Below are 19,100 nucleotides of genomic sequence, written 5' to 3'. Positions count from 1 at the left end.
ATTAATTTTTTGAAATAATAATTAATTGAAATAGATAACATATTCAGTTTGAAATTTTTTTTAAATCTTATATTAGTAAATAAATTTAATTATTAAAAAATTAAATCATTAATCTTTACATGTATATGTGGATTAGTACGTATATTTGTAAATTTTAAAATAGTAATTTGTAACATTGTGTTTGAAACTAATATATATATATATATATATATATATATATATATATATATATATATATATATATATTATTGTTAATAATATGACCTACTCTTACAATGTTTTTTTTATAAAAAAATAGTTAATATTATGACAAAACAATGTATTAACTTTTAATTATATAATAGAAATAAATATAATTTAAATAAATGCATTTATTTAAGCACACAATTTTATTATAATGAAGATATGATTGGAAGTGTTTAAGTCAGTTGCTTGTTGAATAAATGACATAACTAATAATTGAATAGGTATCTTGTGAGATGGTCTCGCGAATTTTTAGCTTTTTCATACGCATGTATCAAAGATAGAGAAGTATGTTACAAGAATTAGTTTTCAAGAACTGACCAACTTAACTTCAAATTTTTGCAATGAAAGCGTAGTTGGTTTTGGCGAAAATGGAATGACGTACAAAACATCTAATCCAAATGGCTGCTCCCTTGCCATCAAAAAGCTCTATTCTTCAAGAAACTCAGACGATATATTTGTCTCTTGGTACACAACGGCATCCCAATTCGTTACCTCTGATAGGTTCTGCATTGAAAAGGATGAAAGACTTTTGGTTTACAAGTATGCAAAATGGAACTCTCTACAATTGCCTACATCAAAGCATAAAAGGGGGAAGCATCATGGAATGGCCATTGAGAGTGAAAATTTCGATTGGTGTTGCAAATGGACAGAATCCTCATGGCAACAAAAAATCGAATTGCATCTTGCTAGATCATAAATTCGAGCCTTGGACTCCCAATTTCTAGGAAGCAAAGTTCATGAACCAAGCAACTGTTGATTCGAGCAACAGTTTGATAACAAGTTTTGGTTCCTTGTTACAGCTCAACTGTTATAATGAGAAGGATGTGTATTGCTTCGGACTTGTACCACTTGAGCTAATAACAGGAAGGGAATGGTGTGATACAGATTTGGAAGACAGTTTCCTAATGGCTTTCTTGGGCAAAGATTTGATGAAATGATTGTGCAATTTTATGAAGTGGCAAATGATTGTGTGAACCCAAAAACGGAGCAAAGGCCAACAATGCTTCACGTGGGACAGTGAAATATCAATTCTAACTAATCAAGATTTAACAAATGTACCCAAAACTTGGTGGGTGCGGGGGTTCTGTAGTTTGCAGTGGAGTTTTATCTCTGTACTTCCTAGATCATATTGTATTCTGGGGAGTGAGTTTTTATTTTGCTTATCAATATCGATAATGGAATGTTTCTCAACACTCAACAGCTTTGTCATGGACTAGTTAGCGTAGGCCAGCCGTTGATTGTTTTTTATGTAGGAATTTCCACAGTTTGAATTTTATTGATAAAAATTAGTTTTGGATTTTTCTTCTCCGTATCAGGTATGATAATAATCTTGAAACACAATGGCGGTGACTACGATGATCAAAATTGTTTCAAGACAACGAATAGCCTAAAATAAGATTTATATTTATAATATCATGAGACTGATATATTACCATTCAGTCTTTCATCATTGGATCTGGCATAGAGGAAGCAATCTGGGAAGATGGAAGTTTAATCAAGTACAGTTCCATTAGTATAATAAATAGGAAAATGGACTAATCCTCGGTTCCTGCAGGAATAGAACTCCACAGCTAGGTTGGCAACTGCAAACTCGGTTCAAATTTCATTCGAATTCCATCCAGTTAACATTACAACTGGGATATCAGTACTCAAATGTGTAGCAGTTGCAGAATTGATTGTGCATCAACACTGTTATTCATTAATATTCAACTGCATATAAAACTAGATTGTAACAGAGAAATCTATTAAAGATACATAATTCCATACATAATCAAAGAATTTTCACTATAAATTGCGATCAAGGAGCTAATGCAAAACAGTGATCAAATCCTTTCCGAGCACCAATACTCTGTTAACATATAATCTCATTTCTCAAATTCCAAAAGAATCGAAGATGTGGCGACTATCTATATCCTTTGTGTGTGAAGCATCAATTGCAGAAGAAATGCTTATACCTTGTCCTCTGGTTCAGACGACTCTAATAAACCTCCCTGTTTTTGCTGACTACTTCTTGAAATTGAAAGGCTGCGTCGTTCTTTACCCCCAGGTTTGGACGAGGCATTTCCATACCAGATCATTCCAACAACCGCAATGATCATGCCGAAAACAACGTGTAAATTAAGCCCCTCTTTTCCAAAAAATAAGAACCCTAGGATCAGTACAAGGATGGTCTTCATATGGCCAAGGACTTGGAATGAAACAGCTGTGAATCTGCCGATGCAGATGAATTGGCTGAGATTTGTTCCAACCGCAATGGTACACGATGCAACTAAAAATGCCTACGCACAAAAAACGAGGGGATCACGAGTGGCGTAGTTCCAGACATGTGACAGCTTTTAAGTTAAACAAAAGGCGACCTCTTTAATGATAAGTAAGAAAGTTCTAGAGTACTGAGCAGTTGGCACCAATGAAAATAAATTTTGTTTCTACAAGGCCAAAACTTCACCATAGTATAAAGAAAAAAAATTAATGAGAATAACTTATGGAGAACTTACCACAGACGGTAAATTAAAGTTGAAGGCATCAATTCTTTTGTTTGTCAACCAATAATCCAGAAAGGGGCCCAACAGCAGTAGAGTCCCAGCCTGCGCTGGAGCAGTGTGCCCCAGCAGATTGAAAGAACTGAGGGAATACTTCCTTTGAAGGAAATGAACATACTGAAAATATTTATCAATAATCACGTTGTTGTCATGAAAAACATCATATATAAGTACACATGCCATTCAACTGAGAAAGGATACAATCGGAAACAAATGCACTGGTATAAAAACTGGACAGTCATAAATAAATAAAAGCACCCAGAAATTCTACACTGCCACAAGGTATATGTTATCAATCACGCATTTTTAGTTTGACCAAGTTCATGCCATGTCGAGATGATTAATAAAGCTCTTCTACCATTGAATGAAAATTTCATACTTCCTCAGTTATCAGGTGGAGAACTTACATATTGTTGCAGTGATGTACTCCACACTGCAATAAATGCAGCAACAAACCCTTTGGTATTAACGCTCACATCTGTAACTGTGCAGACAGCAACACCAAGAAGCACAACCATGATGCTTAGTTTTGTGTCTCTGGAATATCGTATCTTGTCAAACACGACTTCCAGTAAGCATGAAACAGGGATCATACTCAGTTTTGCAATCTGGCATTTACACAAGATAAATTATTACCATTGGCATCACAAAGAAAAAAAGTGAAGACACAGGTAAAATTGTCTCCACTTTCTTTCTTCTTTCATTTGAAAAAAAGAAAAGAGCATAAAAAATTACCTGGTAGAACCCCACAGAATTCCACATTAAACTAACATTCATCCCAACAATAGAGAAATTTGCAAACAGAATGAATCTCAGAAGCTCTGGATAGGGCAGATGAGAAGCTTGGATGTAACCCAGCCATCTAAGAACCAACGTCATGAAAGTTGTTGTAGCAAAATGTAAGCCGGTTAAAGTTGTTGCTGCACGAATTGTATTAATCAAATGGTCACACTCGCATCACAATATTAATCAAACGGTCAAACTTGCATTACAAGAAATGTGCCAAAGTAAAACAATAGAAAAAAATTTGCATGAAGTCTAGTAGTCAACCAAAACATATAACAAATTTGTCATTATATTCTTACTTCGAGCACAAATTTTTTACACGAAAATCACCATCAACAGAGTATAAGTTGTCTTTTATTTTATCCGGATCAAACTATCCTCACTTCCAATTTAGATTGTCAGTATCATCACATGGGTTCCTCGATCCTTCGGCAATTCTCTGGCACCAAGGATCATAATCAATTGTTTATGATATTAATTACGTCTTTTATTTTTCTGAATTTCTATATAACAACTTTCAATCTAATCCTAGCACGATTTATAATCCCCAAGGTAGAATTAATGGCCATTGCACACAAGCACGTATATAAACATAACAATTGAGTACCATTTTTACATGGCATTTCATCAAGCTAGCTCATTTTTCAAAGTAATGTATGAGCATAACACTGCCCAAGATCAGTCTAAGTATGTGTCTCTAATGAAACATTCAAAACAAGAAGTTGAACCCTTCAGCTTAAATTGCTTTAAAATTCTCACTAAGAGATTAATTAGCAAACTATGTCATGACGAAAAATAAACATATCAAAAAATTCCAAGGAGATTTTTTTCCCACGCTAGTAGTTCTACTATTTAGGTCAGCATCATGGATCGTAATTCCAGCATTCAAGTTAGAAAAATAATCTAAATTCCATGAAGATGGAAAATATATGGGGAAGGACTGGACACAATTCCATCCATCAAATCCTTTATGGAAGATTGCCGTGAAAAAGAAAAAGAAAAAGAAAAAATAAGTATCCAACATACCCTTTAACAATCATTCTTGCTGGGTGAACAAAGTAAAATCTAAATCTAATCTAAAAACCTAAAAAACCCACTCAATTTAATAAAAAAGTTACCGAGGGAATTAAAACTATACCATGTAAAAGTGCAACTCTGGTCATATGTAACTTAAACAGTTATCCAATATATCACAAACAGCAAGTAAAGATTCTCTCTGAGTCCAGCTAAGAAAATTACCAAAGCTGAAGCCATAAGTAGCCATTAATGCCTTGTTGACAATGATGATCCCTACTGAAGTGACTACATTAAACATCCATGCAGCCGCGTCAACGGAAGCCTTCTGATCAGCTTTGCTTGTAGGTGCCATCTGATAATTTTCCCTTTTGGATATGCAATTAATACAAAATTACCCTGTCAAGGCCATAAAGCTACTTATTACAACAGATCTGCAAATAGTCCAAGATTTCTCCTACAAGATTCCTGCACAAAGAAATATTAGAATTAACAAAAGGCCAACTATTAAATTCTTCATCAACTTAATCTAAAAGAAAATTTCCCTCATTAATTAAAGCTGTTTATTCTGAAATAGACATTGATAAAAAGTAACGGAAAAGTAAACATCATTTGATCACAACCCAATCATCGGTTATCAATCAAATCCACATTTTTTTTTGTTTTTTTCAAAATTTAATTGGACCTAGTTTTCGTAAGCAATAGAACAGTAAGAATAACCACAAATCACATCAATTCATTACATAATTAACCTAAAATTAAGCGAGAAAACTACATGAATAAAATCACGAGATTTGAAACTCAGTTAAAATGCTGCCAACATCCGATCTAAAATCCTCAAAACCCTATTTTTCCCAAGATCGCACTCAATTGAGTAAAAGATCAGTAATTACTTACCAAATTAGAGATCCAATCAGGATTCGACCAAAAATCAAGTTCAGACAAATTTTTTTAAAAAAAAAATCTAACATCTTGATAAAAAAAAAAAATCTAACATCTTGAATGTTAATTTGAACGAATACCAAAAGAAGAAGAACGTACACTTTATAAGCTTGGGAAAGAAAGCAACTTTTTGAATATTCACTGATTTGCACAAATTGTGTGAATGGAATTTGTATGTTGGCGTTTGATCTGATGTTGAACAGAATGACAAGTCTTAGTTGGCAAAAACTCTTATTTATCTTTTTTATTATACTTTGTAATAATAATAATAATAATAATAATAATAATAATAATAATAATAATAATAAAATAGAGATCGAACATTAGGTTTAAACTCAATGATATGTGTCTTTCAGAAAGTCTTTAAAATTCTGAGAACTTTTGTTTCATTTTTTTTATCTTTTTAAAAAAAATAAATTTCAGCGATTGCATATAATATAATATAAAAAAATCAAATCAAAACCTGATATAATTATGACTTCGACTCCCTTCATTTGTGATAAATATGTCGACTAAAAGTTATCGTTTAATTTTATGGATGAGAATTATTATAATTACTCAAAAATAAATTTATTCATTACAAATATTTTTATCAATTTTACTCTCAAAAAGTTCAAGGAAAGCTTATTTTTATCATTTTTATTTATTCAAAAAAAGTTATCTAACTTTCTTAAACTATGACTTGTTTTGATGTTCATGTTGCTATTGTAAACTTATTCATATACATAAAAAAATGTCTACAATAAATTTAATATTATCATGTAGATCTTATGATATAAAATTTATATTTATCCAAAAAACCTTTCAAGTTAATCTTCCCATCATTTCTGTCAAGGTCGGGGTAATGAGATAGACACACACTTGTATGAAACGCTCTCACGTGTTGTATTTTGTAATACGAATATCTTATTTAGGTCATACATGAAAAAATTTACTTTTTATGCTAAAAGTATTATTTTTTATTGTGAATATCGGTAGGATTGATCCATCTCACAGATAAAGATTCGTGAAACCGTCTCACAAAAGACCTACTCAATGGTATCTCTAATGATCCATAATTATTTTACAAATTTTGAATCATTGAATATCCTTTTAATAGCATGAAATAATCGAAATGAGATACCAGACGTACAAATACAAACAAACAAACAAACAGCCGAAGTAACCAACGAATACGAGTACAGCTCAAACAAATTCTTCTGAACCTAGAAGACAAATTCCACCAAGAACATGAAGAGATTCAACAAAATCACAAGCTTATATACCCGAAGAAGCATTTGGAAAGGAAAAAAATTAATAAAAAGAGAATCAAGAACCGAAGAAGACAAGCAGCAACTCCGTTTATATAATTCCCTCCATATCTGCATTTGGAAACAAGTTCAAATATGTCATCAGATTGATTCACACAACTCCTTCATTCTATAGCCTTCGTTCATCAGGAAGATAACAGATTATACCTCATGCTTTCTATCTATGGAAGGATAAAAGATCATTTCCATCAAGGGTCCCAAAATCAGTTGCATGTGGTTCTGTTCCAAATGAGGACACAGTTTTGCGATTTTATCTTCTCGAATCAGGATTAACATCCAGCTGAGATGGGGATGATGATGTCCGATTGTGAAATCTTCTTCCTGCATGGGAAGCTAAGTACTCGAGTGCCATGACAATGTCGCTGATAAGGGGGCGGAAACTTGCTTGTTCCTGGAGGCACATTGAAGTAATTGCAACTGCATGGTGCAGGCTCCGGACCGAGAATCGTCCTTCGAGTAGAGGGTCCACCATCTCGACGAACTTCCTCCGGTCCTTCAGATATTGTCGTGACTGTAAATATAACACGAGTAAGCGGTGTTATGTCTACAAGAATTGAGATAGAATTATGCCAGAATAGTCAGAATTTTTGTGCCCATTATATTATAGACAGTGAAATGCAAACTCACCCACACCACCAGATTTTGCTCTCCTGGCTTCCTGGTGCAGTCAATAGCCTTGCGTCCAGTGATTAGCTCCAACAGAACAACACCGAAGCTGTAGATATCAGATTTTAGAGTCAGTTTGCCACTCATGGCGTACTCGGGGGCACAATATCCATAGGTTCCCATTACTCGAGTTGAAACATGAGTGTTGTCACCAACAGGTCCAAGTTTCGCAAGTCCAAAATCTGACAGTTTAACATTGAAGTCGTTGTCCAAAAGTATGTTCGAAGATTTAAGGTCACGGTAGATTACGGGGGGATTTGCTTTGCAGTGAAGATATTCAAGGCCATGAGCTGCACCAACAGCAATCCTCAGACGTTTGCTCCAACTCAGAGGCTCTTGACTGGGCTCTAGATCTGATACCGGAATGGAACATATACATTAGTAACATATCTATGGCTAAGCAAGACACGACATCCCTGAGCAATGGTCTAAAGCTATTTTAATTAAATTAAAACTGATTTTGATGACACCGCACATTCATAACCATGCTAAAACTTCAATATTCATTTGTCTCCATGGATATAAAACATGTTAAACTTCCCAAAAACCAGAGAACCATAACTTAAATGACTCTGGAGGAAATTTAAATGAAAAATATATCATCGATTACCAAATAGATGATTTTCAAGGCTACCCATTGGCATGTATTCATAAACCAGGAGTCTCTGATCGCCATCAGCACAATACCCAATCAAATTCACGAGGTTTGAATGGTGCAGCAAGCTTAACATAAGAACCTCCACAATGAATTCTTGATTCCCTTGAAGGCCATCGAGGTTAAGTTGCTTCACTGCAACAATCTGACCATAATTCCAAAAAATAAAATAAAATGAGCACAGTTTGCAGTATAGTCGACAGTGCCGCAATGTAAAAAGCAAATTTCTCTCAACAACTTCCAAGAATTGATTTATCATTCATTATATGCTATACAAATTCAGAATCAGAAGAAAAGGAGAGCTTGCCATGCTAGATTCTAGGCGGCCTTTATATACGCTTCCAAAACCACCTTCACCAATCAAGTTCGCTTCCCTGAAATTTTGAGTGGCCGTGGCAAGTTCCTTAAACGCGAAGCTTCTCGCCACACTGCCTGTTGGCTCATTGCTGTCCTTGCCTTTAGGCGTCATCACAGAGTTTCCTTTCTTCCCTTTCTCTAAAGAAGTCGACAGAAGCAAAACGGAAGAAAAAAGACCCAAAGAAGATCATTATAAACGACAGTGTCACCAAAGGCAAATCGAAATTTTGTTTGAAGAGGGCAGAGAAGGGGGTCCCCGGATTAATTCAATGAATTTGTGGGACGAAACTTGTATTTTCAAAAAATTACGCAAATCGTATTTCTTTCCTTTTGATGAGTATCAAGATGCCAAATTCAAATTTTAAATGTTGTAACTATCATCATATATGTATCATAATAAACATTGTCTTTCCTTTCCCATGAAATGTTTTTCCAAAGCATTCACTAGAGACGAAATAAACATAAATGTACATGTAAACGAACTCATTGCATGAAAGCAATAGAGGCATAGAAATTCAGAACGAAAAAAGATTGAGAAAACAAATAAACAAAAAAAATACCAGAAGCATCATTGGATCTTGGAGCCATATCTGCGTCATAATCCCTCACATCCTTTGTTCGAAGGCTCATGCAAGAAAAGCAACTCATCTCTTGCCCCACCAATCTCTCCTCCTCCTTATAAATTCTCTCCTCTCACAAAGTTTGAGTCTTTCAAACTAAATAAAGAATATCAGTAGACAGACAGTTTCACCTCAATTATCCCAAATCAAACTCCACAGTCCATATTAATCGACCAAATTAAGACGCCATCAACACAAAGAAAAAATTAAGATAAAAACAGGGAAAAAATATACAATACTATTCAAGAGAGAGAATTATTAAATGCTCCCACCCCTTCCACAGAATTCAAGAAACGCAAATCCAGATGAACGATTACTTTAACATAGATTCCTCCCCTCAAATATCAAAACAAACGACGGTTAACATTCTAACACAAAACCCACCTTACCCCAAGAAAATACGATAATATGCTACCACAAAAGATCGCAACTTTTGAGGTAAAAATACTTCAAACTGCGACATCAACAAAATATTATGAAAAACCCATGATTTTTCAGTTCATGGGTCTTCTAAGAAAACCGAAAACAAGACTTTTTCCTTTTTTCCCCTATATTTAGCTCAATATTTCGTTACATCCACCCATGCCACCCCCTCTTTTAGCGCTCACCTTAACGGTAATAATGCCATCCCTTGTCTTTATTTTCTCCGAGTCGAGAAATGAGATACGGTCCAGAGGGAACAGTCGGCAGGTCGTACACATCAACATCAGCATCAGCATCTACAGGTGGCCTTTCTTACCAAGCTTCCAGCGCGGCAGATCCTGTGCTACTGAGGCGACACTTGGATCATAACTGATTGGCAGACATTATTTCCTCTCAAAACGCAAGTAAAATATTTCGATTCACCAGTTATCTGGAGCATTTTGTGGGCCATTTTGGAAAATTCAACGTGATTGTTGCGGGTCGCTCTCTTCCACAGCTAGCATTTAAACGCTTTGGCGAGGACTGAGAATGGATTTATCCTCAAGTTAGTTGGCTTCAAACTAATTATATGTGCCATTGATGTGACAATCCGTGAGGATTTAATGATGTGGTGGCCATTTTACGATGACAGTAATTTAATATAAATTCAATGGAATTTGATTTTCCTAAAAAAAATTGATAGAAGAGAGTAGATGATATATATATATATATATATATATATATATATATATATATATATATATATATATATATATATATATATGTGTGTGTGTGTGTGTGTGTGTGTATCATATTTGAAATAAAAGATAATATTTTATAAAAAATATAATGTTTTTCTATTAATCAAGTAAGATAAAAATTATGACTCACAAAATTAACATATCATATGAAGTTTTGTATTAAGAAAAAGATTAAGAACTTTAAGATAATAATATTCCGTATGTATATAATTTTTTAAATACAGGAGATTGGTCAACCCTACTGATATTCACAATAAAAAATAATATTTTTAGCATAAAAGTAATATTTTTAGCATAAAAAATAATAATTTTCTATGGATGACCTAAATAAGAGATCGGTCTCATAAAATACAACCTGTGAGATCGTCTCACACAAATTTTTATCAATAATATTATGCAATACCAAATCTGAGCGGAATCAACAACATGCATCATGCAATGTTACAAGAGTTTCTTTTAACTAATTGTCACACATTTGGGATGTGATATGAGAACGATATTGACGTGTAATGTGAATGATAAAAAATATATATTAGATATAAAATGTGATTAATTATATGGTGTTTGTTGAATGATTGTTCGAGTGTTGGTGGAGCAACGTCTTAAAATATAATTCACGTAATTTAAGATTTTTATTGGCAAAAAAATTCAGATGATCGTTGCTATATTAATAAGCTTATATTTTATCCTCGTGACTAAAAATGTTGATTAAGATTAAAAATATTGTGAGAACACATATAAATGGTATTGACTAATATTCAAATCAATCACATTCTAAATATTTTGAGTTTTATATTTTAAAAGATTTGAGTTAAATGATTGTATGGGTACAATAATTTTTCAAATTTGATAGAGAAATCGAAACGTGATGTTTGAGCTATTGAACGATTTAAAAGATTTAAATCGTATCATAAATATCGGCTATAGTATTTGATAAAACAGCAAACGACCGGCCTTACAAATTGTATCAGATTTAAGGTTACGAATTCGATTCTCATTTATTGCAAGAAGTACAATTATTAATAAGGAAATTGTTGATTGCATGCAATCGAAATATAACGCTTGAATTGTTATACAATTTATAAGATTTTGTATTGATATCACAAATTATAGTTTGTGGTTGAAAGACAAATGTTTGGACGCATGAATTATAGAATTAAATTTAGTTGATTGTGTATGACATATTAGTAAAAATACTGAATGAAATGGAACAGTTTTTCGAATTAATTAATAATATGAGGGTATAATTGAAGGAGCAAAATTATATAATATAATTTAAGAAAGTGTATGGAGGAATGGACATGATAGGATTTTGGAATTAATACATGCGTTAATAAAATATATATTTTTACATTAATTAAAAGATTAATTGTTGTGGCTTCTTAATATAAAATATTCTTTATGTTTTTTTTCAAAAGATATTGACAAGTTAACAAGATTTTTCAGCAACGTTGGTCAACTAGACATTAATGTATATCTTTTTAATTTTTTTGAAATTTATCACAATTATGAACAACCCCAAATAAATGTAAAAATTAACTACTCATTTTAACTTTTTTACATATCTAACATATTAATCCCTCCATTTAAAAAATTAATAAAAAATATGTTAAAATTCTAAAATCTCTATAACATTCCAAATTTACCATTTATTAATATTATTTATTCAAATTATATTTTAAAATTTTTTATAATTATTTTCTTGAGAATTTTTCATAATTTTTAAATTAAATAGAAATTTTTAGTATTCGACAAATTTGATTACACCTAAGCTATTTTTATTCATGTGATAATATTTTCAATTAAATTATATATATATATATATATATATATATAGATATTAAAATTAAAATTTTACTAAAATAAAATTAATTAAGATGCAATTAAATTTGATAGTAATTTTAAATCAAAATTTTCAAATATTAAAAATTTAATCTAAATAATTATGATCAAGTTATTTATGTAATCAAATTAAAATGATAGAAAAACCGTTAGATTTTTGTATTTTAAATTAAAATAAAATATTATACGAATAAAAACAATTAAAGTGAAACATCTAAAAAAATTGAAAGTATTAAATTTACCGTTTATATAAGTAATATTAATAAATGAGTATATTTTGAATGTTTTAGAGTTTTTGGATTACATATATTTTCTATGTAAATCAAATTTATCAAATACTAAGAATGCGAAAACTTCTCGAGAAAAAATTATGAAAACATTAAAAATTTAAATTTGTATAAATATTATTAATAAAACGGTAAATTTGAAATGTTATAGAGAATTTTGAATTATAAAAAATTATTACTTTTTTTTAATAGAAAGGGTAATATGTCGTATATATAAAAATGTTAAGGTATATTTGTTCTTTTCATATTTTATTTGGAGCTTCTTGTAATTGTGATAAACTTCCAGGGAGGTCAATATAATAACCCTTTATAAAATATGTAAGTTGAATTGACAATTTCTCAACCTGTCAAAATGATTGGACAGAAGCACTACGATGTATTGTAGGTCAGCTCGCCCCAATTTACCAAATTACACATAAAATTGATTAGATACATCGAATCAACCTGCCACATCACCCAGAAATAGATAGTTGAATTGATAATTTAAGCCACAAAAATGACAAACCAGCCTGCCTCACTGGTCTGTTTTAACATTTCTAGTTCTCCTAACTATATATATATGGAAAAATGTCTTCTCTGTGCATATTGAACTCTTCATTGATGATTATAAACAATTTAGAAACCAAAACATACAAAATATTAATAAAACTAACAATATAGAAAATGAAAATAAAAAGACTATTCAGTACCAGCAACAGAAAATATATTTGACAGGAAACAAATTATCTATCACCACAAGAGCATGGTACAGTTTGGTCTCAAAACATGGGAAATCAACTCTGATAAAACAGAATCTTCACTTGGTTTTGTTGGATCAAACGATGATGTCTCGGTATCAAAGTTCCCCATGATTAATACACTAAATATTCTTTCGTTTCAACGAAGAAAAATTTTATACATGATCTGTACATCTGTCCCCTAAACTAACATCAATCTGCAGCACCAAATAGAAAATCTAAATTCAGTTCCAAATGTCAAGATTCCTTCAAAAATGAAAAATCAATAGCACTCAAAGCTGTAACGCCAAGTCTGGCTGCTGCTTTGGGGAACCAATTTGTAAACTAGAACTAGGAGAAACAGCTGGAACTCTTAAATTCAGGTCCGGAGGAACTGAAAGATTGCGCCACTGTTGCATTGGCAATTCCTGCCAAGATGGTTTTTCAGAATTCCAAGTTTCAGTTTCCGCACGTAATTCGGGGATTTTACCTTGTTCTTTGGGATATTCAGCCGGTAGAGTACCCCAACTCTCTGGTAAATTATCCTCCACATTTACAGGAATGGTTTCAACCATTTGAGGGGGGAATGAGACCCCTGCAGCAGATAAATGGTATCCATGCATACCAGAAAAGCCGTTTCTTTGAGGATGATAAACAGGTTTCTGTTGCACCGGAAATTGCACTCTCCGAGAAGAAGCATCACCACCCTGAACAGATGGTTCATTTCGGCTGTTCAGTTTCCGAACAGCCTCAGCGATTCCTTTAGAAGCAAATGCATAATTTAAGTCGGAAGTCGAGGGTGTTGCAGGTTTTCTTGAGCCACCATCAGTATTATTCGACGGTCTCCGATTCTCAGATGAAAAAAGCGATGGGTGTGAAGGTGCTTCACCAACCCAACCAGGGCCATATTTTACCCCATCAGGTAACACAGATTCGATTTTTTTTGAGGCAATTTTCCAGGCTACAGGCCCAAGATTCGCAGAATACCTAGCAAGACTTCTTGCATAAGCAAGGGGGTCATTAAGACCGACCTGTAAGTTCAAAACAGGTGTTACTGGAAAACATCCCGGCAGTTGTCCAAATATTTAATTACATAATTTTTGAACCAGGATGTGGGGATAGTAAGCTCGTGCAAAATTACCAAAACAACAATTAATAAGTGAAATTCTGAAAATTATTTAGTCCAACTCATTTCAAATTTCGTGACATTAAATTCGGTGAAGAATAATTTCCAAAATCAAGAGTGTGTCTTCCCACTCGTGAGAAAAAACAAAAAACAAAAACTCTGCGGGCCAATTTAAATATTTAAAAGTCTTCCACCCTTTAAAAAGGCTAAATATCAATGATGCGATACCACTAATTTAATACATCGTGCAACATAATACAGTATGTATAGTTTAAAATGTCTCAATCAAAAAATAAATCAAATGTCGGCCGCTGCCTTATTTTGCATTTTGCCAAAAACAAAACCAATTACAGCCATGATAATTTCAAGTTTGTGCATATACGTACCGGCACCAAGCGCTTCACATCTCCAATAGAAGACGACAAAACAAGCGGTTCGTTGCCATAAGACAAGGGATGAAATTGCCCGTAAGTATGTCGCCTATTCTCATCCACAATGAAATGTTTCTTTCCATATTTCATGTCAGCCGTTAAAATGGATGCTGTGAATAGGAAAAGAGAAGGGCAAGGTCAAAACAAAATACACCAAATGTGTTGGTCCTTGATAATCAATACCATTTATACAAACCAACCTGGAAATTCACCATTCCAATCAGTGGACAATTCATAGCAGTTTTCACCATTTCTCAACCGAAGGGTCGACACGAAAGGGTCAATGGAACGATAAGTATATGATGGAGGTGCTTTTCTTAGGTTGTATGAATTAGATCCAATTGCTCTACCTTCTCCACTAGCAAGAGTTGCACCTGAAGAAATATCAGGACCAACACGATCTATTGGAGATGTTTCAACAGTTTTCTTTGGGTTCTTTCCCGGGGGTCTACCCCTTCGCACAACCTTGGGCTGTGGTCGACCATCATCACCCTCATGCCTGAGATTTTCAAAGTCTCTCATAGCAAGATCTTGGATAGATCGTGCCTAGCATGACCAATTATTCAGATAAAGAGCTGGATGCCACGAACAGAGGGAATCAAAGTATGTGAGGATTCACAAACCTGCCGATAATAGATGCTGTCTGGAGGGTTGTATGTCATGGCATTTGAACATATCAAAAGCACATCTGCCTGGAATCACAAGTGAGAAAAATTCATGCTTATATTAGAGTTTGCTATATTTTTAAAAAAACACCACTATTAGCATACTAGGACTAAGGAAAAAAGACACTAATGAAGAGAAAAAATCTTTGAACAATTCCTTAAGTTTATCGGCAAGAACTGAAGCAAATGATCACAGGAAAGATATGACGTAAAAAATGCTCGTCTTGTTTACATTGTTTTAGTTCTGAGTGATGAGTAACACTTTATAAACAAGTTAGTTCAGGATATCATCCACGAAGAACTGCAAGTAATTTTCTTTTTGTTATAGCTTGTGTGGCAAACGAACTTAATATATATTTTACAAAATTAATGGTCGCCAAACAGGCATGCTTTTTCTGTGTTCAAGTCCAATGCAGAATACATAAGCACTCCAGCTTCTTCGACTAAATATTTCACGAAAAATAGATGTCATCTAACTTAAGAATATTAGTTAGACTTGAACCACCTTCAGATTTTTTTTCAAGTCTAACAGATGATTCAAACCATAATACCCACAGAATGACTAAAGAAGCCCAAAGCTCAATGCAAAATACTGCCTCAGGCTATCTCTTCAACCCATTACCAAGCAATATAGGGAAGAGGTTACTGTCTTGAGTAAAAATAGTTCGGGATATGTTTAAACATAATAGTAATACCCTTACAGGAAGAAGGAGACATATGAGAAGTTAACTAAGTGCACATGCATCATTGGAAAATCTCAACACCTTCCCCCATTCCACAAACTTGAAAACCACCAGAACAGAGTAATAATCATCTCTCTAAAAGAAAACCGCTGTAAGCTGAGATAATCAGCTTGGATAATCAGATCAGGAAACCAACCTCCAGTTCTTCCAAGCTTTTATAAGCTCCGCTATCAAGTTTCTTGTTCACAGTCCCAAAATCCATAGGCTGCTTTATTATCTCATGGTAGTCGGGTAGCTGCAACAAAATTCAATCGGCATTAGCTCCACATAATATAGGATGACATGTCATCAGTAAAGAAAATGTCAGCACCTCATCGGGATCCACAGGCTCTGAGAATGCCCCACGAGTGTCCTTCCTACATTACAATCATCCAATAAAGACGACACTGAGAAACGAGAACTGGAATACCCAAAATGGAATAGTACGATATTGACAAATATAAATAATAAATATCTAAAAAAGAATAATAACACAAAAAACATACTTTTGAAGCCTCTGAAGAATAAAGACCAACAACTTTTTGTCTGGCAAAGGTGTTACGGAAACAGATTCCAACGGCCACCCTGTCCCCATAAAATTAAATGAAATCATCACAATCACATCAAAAAATAAAATCCCAATTCTCCGTGTTAATATTTAGACTTTAGAAGAATGTTTTAAATTCCAAAATAAAGAAGGGCAATGAAAAGAACCATTTGGATTGTCGGTCGTTTTCACAAACTTTTTTTCCTGCAAAAATTAACGGAACCATCGTTATTTTGATCACACTAGACATGCCCGTAAATTAGGCAATTTTTTTAATAGAAATCATTGAGAATAAATAAGAGGCAGAATGAATAAAGGCAGTAAATACACAGTCAATGTAACAGCAGCATCAGCAAGTACAAAAGAAAAAAATCCTCCACGTATTTATCAACGTAAGGACAAATCTGATGTTTTTTTTATCAAGAATGATGAGTATATAATAATTAATTCAGTTGAAGGATGGTCTACATAAAATAAAGGTCAACTAGATTAAATACAAGTAATATCTATTATACATAGAAGAAAAAAATGAAGAAACCCATATACAAAAGAATTTAAAAAACAAGAAAATATATAGAAACAAGAAAGAGTGGAAAGAATTCATGAAATCCAGATGTCATTAAAAGAAAATAAAAGCAAACAAAATTAAAAAAAAAATTAAGTTGAGCAAAAGCAAAGATAAATTTGACTGGTCAAAATAAATAGTATTTCTATTGCAGATCTTTGGAAGTCAGTGTAGCCACCACCCGAATAAATCCTTAAAAGAAACGTTAACAATTTCTTTCGCGCGAAATCCCAAAAGTCCCTTCAAATCCCACCCACTAGTTCAAAAACAAACGATTTTATTCTGCATTCCAAATCCCACCCGCCAGTTCAAAAAACAAACGATTTTATTCTGCATTCCAAATCCCAAAAATAGAAAATTTATTATTTACAAAAAAGCATCAACGGTTGAGGAACCGATGAAGAAAATTTTGAACTGTTGGAGTAGATAAAAATAAAAATAAAAAATCTAAGCTTTCAATTACTCACCAAAACAAGAGGAGTTTTAAAGAAAAATCTCATAGAAAACCCAAATCGAAATCAAAATCAACTACCACAAATTTTCCAAGAAATCCAAATTTACTCACCTGGTCAGAAACGGCAACGGTAGATCCACCATCAACGGCATTGATCCTGCGTTTCTTCCCATTTCCCTCTGGCTCCTCCGATTCCGGGTCTGAATCAGAACCTGGCCCCGACCCAGAGCCGGATCCTGAACCGCACTCAGTAGAATCCAGTTGGTTTTTCTGCCCAATCTTGTCACCAGATATAGGCAAACGAACGACAAGCTTCACCTTTTTCTCCTTCCTCTCATCATCTTCGTCTGATTCATCAAAATTACTGAAATTAGGGTTATGGCGCGTGGATCGACGGGTGTGTGCGGGGGTGGAGTCTTGAATAATGGGTTTTGGAGGGGAAGAGAGATGAGGGGTTTTGGAGGGGCGGCCCTTCTTACGCTTCACCTCCATTGCTGCTGCCGCCGCCGCCGCCGCCGCCGCCTTGCTTTACCCGTTGCTTTCGCCTTGGGGACTGGGTACTTCCTTTTTCGTACTATTTTTATTTATTTATTTTGTTGAGAAATTATAAAACGTGAGAGTTTCGTACGTGAGAACGGAAACGACGAGCACTGGTTCTCAGCTCTATGTGGGGTCTCTCGCAGGCTCCACGCCTTCCCTATTAGCATTCTGTAAATCGCGTTTTAAGTTCAAACACGCTTAATCATATCGTGTTTAAGCTTAAATACGTTTAACCTTGAGGTTGACGTGGACTCTTATCATTAATATTCTCAAATAATAATAACTTGTAAAAAAGTTTGATCATCGTTTTTAGTTTCAACCTCAATTCTTGATATGAATTTTACGTTTTTTTTAATGATAAAGTTTTTAAAAAATATATAATATCAACTAAAAAGTCATGAATATTTATTTAATAATACTACATACTACTTGATAAATAGTTTATTTTTAATATAGTAGAAAACTGTGTGTTTTTTAAGACTTGAAAATTTATTTATTTAATTTTAAATTTATGGTATTTCTATCGTTTGACCTCTTGTTTGACTAAAAATAATTAAAAATATAAGAAGCTTAAATTTATATTAAACATGCCTAATCTTGAAAAGTTTGAAACTTAAATATGATGCCTTGCACTTTTTTATTGCTTGTACTACTTTATAGTCCATATATATGATTTTTGAGGTTATAATATATCAGCATGATACGAATATATCTGCATGATACGACCTAACATTTTACCTCTTGTATCTGTGAGTATATTTCTTTTTAGACGAATCAATTCGATTCATATTTAAAATAAAAACTATATTTTTAGTATAAAATATAATATTTTTCTTAAATCGAGTATCAGTGGCTCACATGAGTTTTTGTGTTTATCTGTTTGATATTTTTTATTACGATGAAACT

At 33.3% G+C, this 19,100-nt stretch overlaps 3 protein-coding genes across 6 annotated transcripts; all 3 read right to left on the bottom strand.

Moving 5' to 3' along the window:
* Positions 1–1,830: 1,830 nt before the first annotated feature.
* Positions 1,831–5,775, bottom strand: LOC140842329 (UDP-rhamnose/UDP-galactose transporter 6). 3 transcript variants are annotated; one of them, XM_073210126.1, is made up of 6 exons: positions 5,628–5,775; positions 4,812–5,054; positions 3,522–3,706; positions 3,194–3,394; positions 2,742–2,903; positions 1,831–2,525 (listed from the first exon to the last, which is right to left on the bottom strand). In XM_073210126.1, the coding sequence occupies exons 2-6, from the start codon at positions 4,939–4,941 to the stop codon at positions 2,196–2,198; spliced, it is 1,008 nt and encodes a 335-aa protein (XP_073066227.1). In that variant the 5' UTR covers positions 4,942–5,054; positions 5,628–5,775; the 3' UTR covers positions 1,831–2,195. The 3 variants fall into 3 exon arrangements, with proteins under 3 accessions (XP_073066227.1, XP_073066246.1, XP_073066237.1); XM_073210145.1 differs by having other exon boundaries at positions 4,812–4,985; positions 5,628–5,758; XM_073210136.1 differs by lacking the exon at positions 5,628–5,775 and adding an exon at positions 5,484–5,562.
* An 854-nt stretch (positions 5,776–6,629) lies between these two features.
* On the bottom strand, positions 6,630–10,002 carry LOC140842317 (probable serine/threonine-protein kinase PBL21). 2 transcript variants are annotated; one of them, XM_073210116.1, is made up of 7 exons: positions 9,745–10,002; positions 9,077–9,232; positions 8,467–8,654; positions 8,115–8,304; positions 7,466–7,857; positions 6,986–7,349; positions 6,630–6,889 (listed from the first exon to the last, which is right to left on the bottom strand). In XM_073210116.1, exons 2-6 carry the CDS (start codon positions 9,162–9,164, stop codon positions 7,089–7,091), a joined length of 1,119 nt encoding a protein of 372 aa, XP_073066217.1. In that variant the 5' UTR covers positions 9,165–9,232; positions 9,745–10,002; the 3' UTR covers positions 6,630–6,889; positions 6,986–7,088. The 2 variants fall into 2 exon arrangements, with proteins under 2 accessions (XP_073066217.1, XP_073066208.1); XM_073210107.1 differs by lacking the exon at positions 9,745–10,002 and adding an exon at positions 9,526–9,738.
* A 3,209-nt stretch (positions 10,003–13,211) lies between these two features.
* On the bottom strand, positions 13,212–18,324 carry LOC140842310 (uncharacterized). The gene is made up of 9 exons (XM_073210097.1): positions 17,766–18,324; positions 16,803–16,839; positions 16,595–16,673; positions 16,420–16,465; positions 16,246–16,344; positions 15,325–15,393; positions 14,902–15,247; positions 14,657–14,811; positions 13,212–14,175 (listed from the first exon to the last, which is right to left on the bottom strand). The coding sequence occupies exons 1-9, from the start codon at positions 18,144–18,146 to the stop codon at positions 13,438–13,440; spliced, it is 1,950 nt and encodes a 649-aa protein (XP_073066198.1). The 5' UTR covers positions 18,147–18,324; the 3' UTR covers positions 13,212–13,437.
* Between the last annotated feature and the right edge of the window lie 776 nt (positions 18,325–19,100).

Source organism: Primulina eburnea, chromosome 1 (genome assembly GCF_022965805.1).
Source record: "Primulina eburnea isolate SZY01 chromosome 1, ASM2296580v1, whole genome shotgun sequence".
NCBI lineage: Eukaryota > Viridiplantae > Streptophyta > Magnoliopsida > Lamiales > Gesneriaceae > Primulina > Primulina eburnea.
This window is presented reverse-complemented; position numbering and strand designations above follow the sequence as displayed.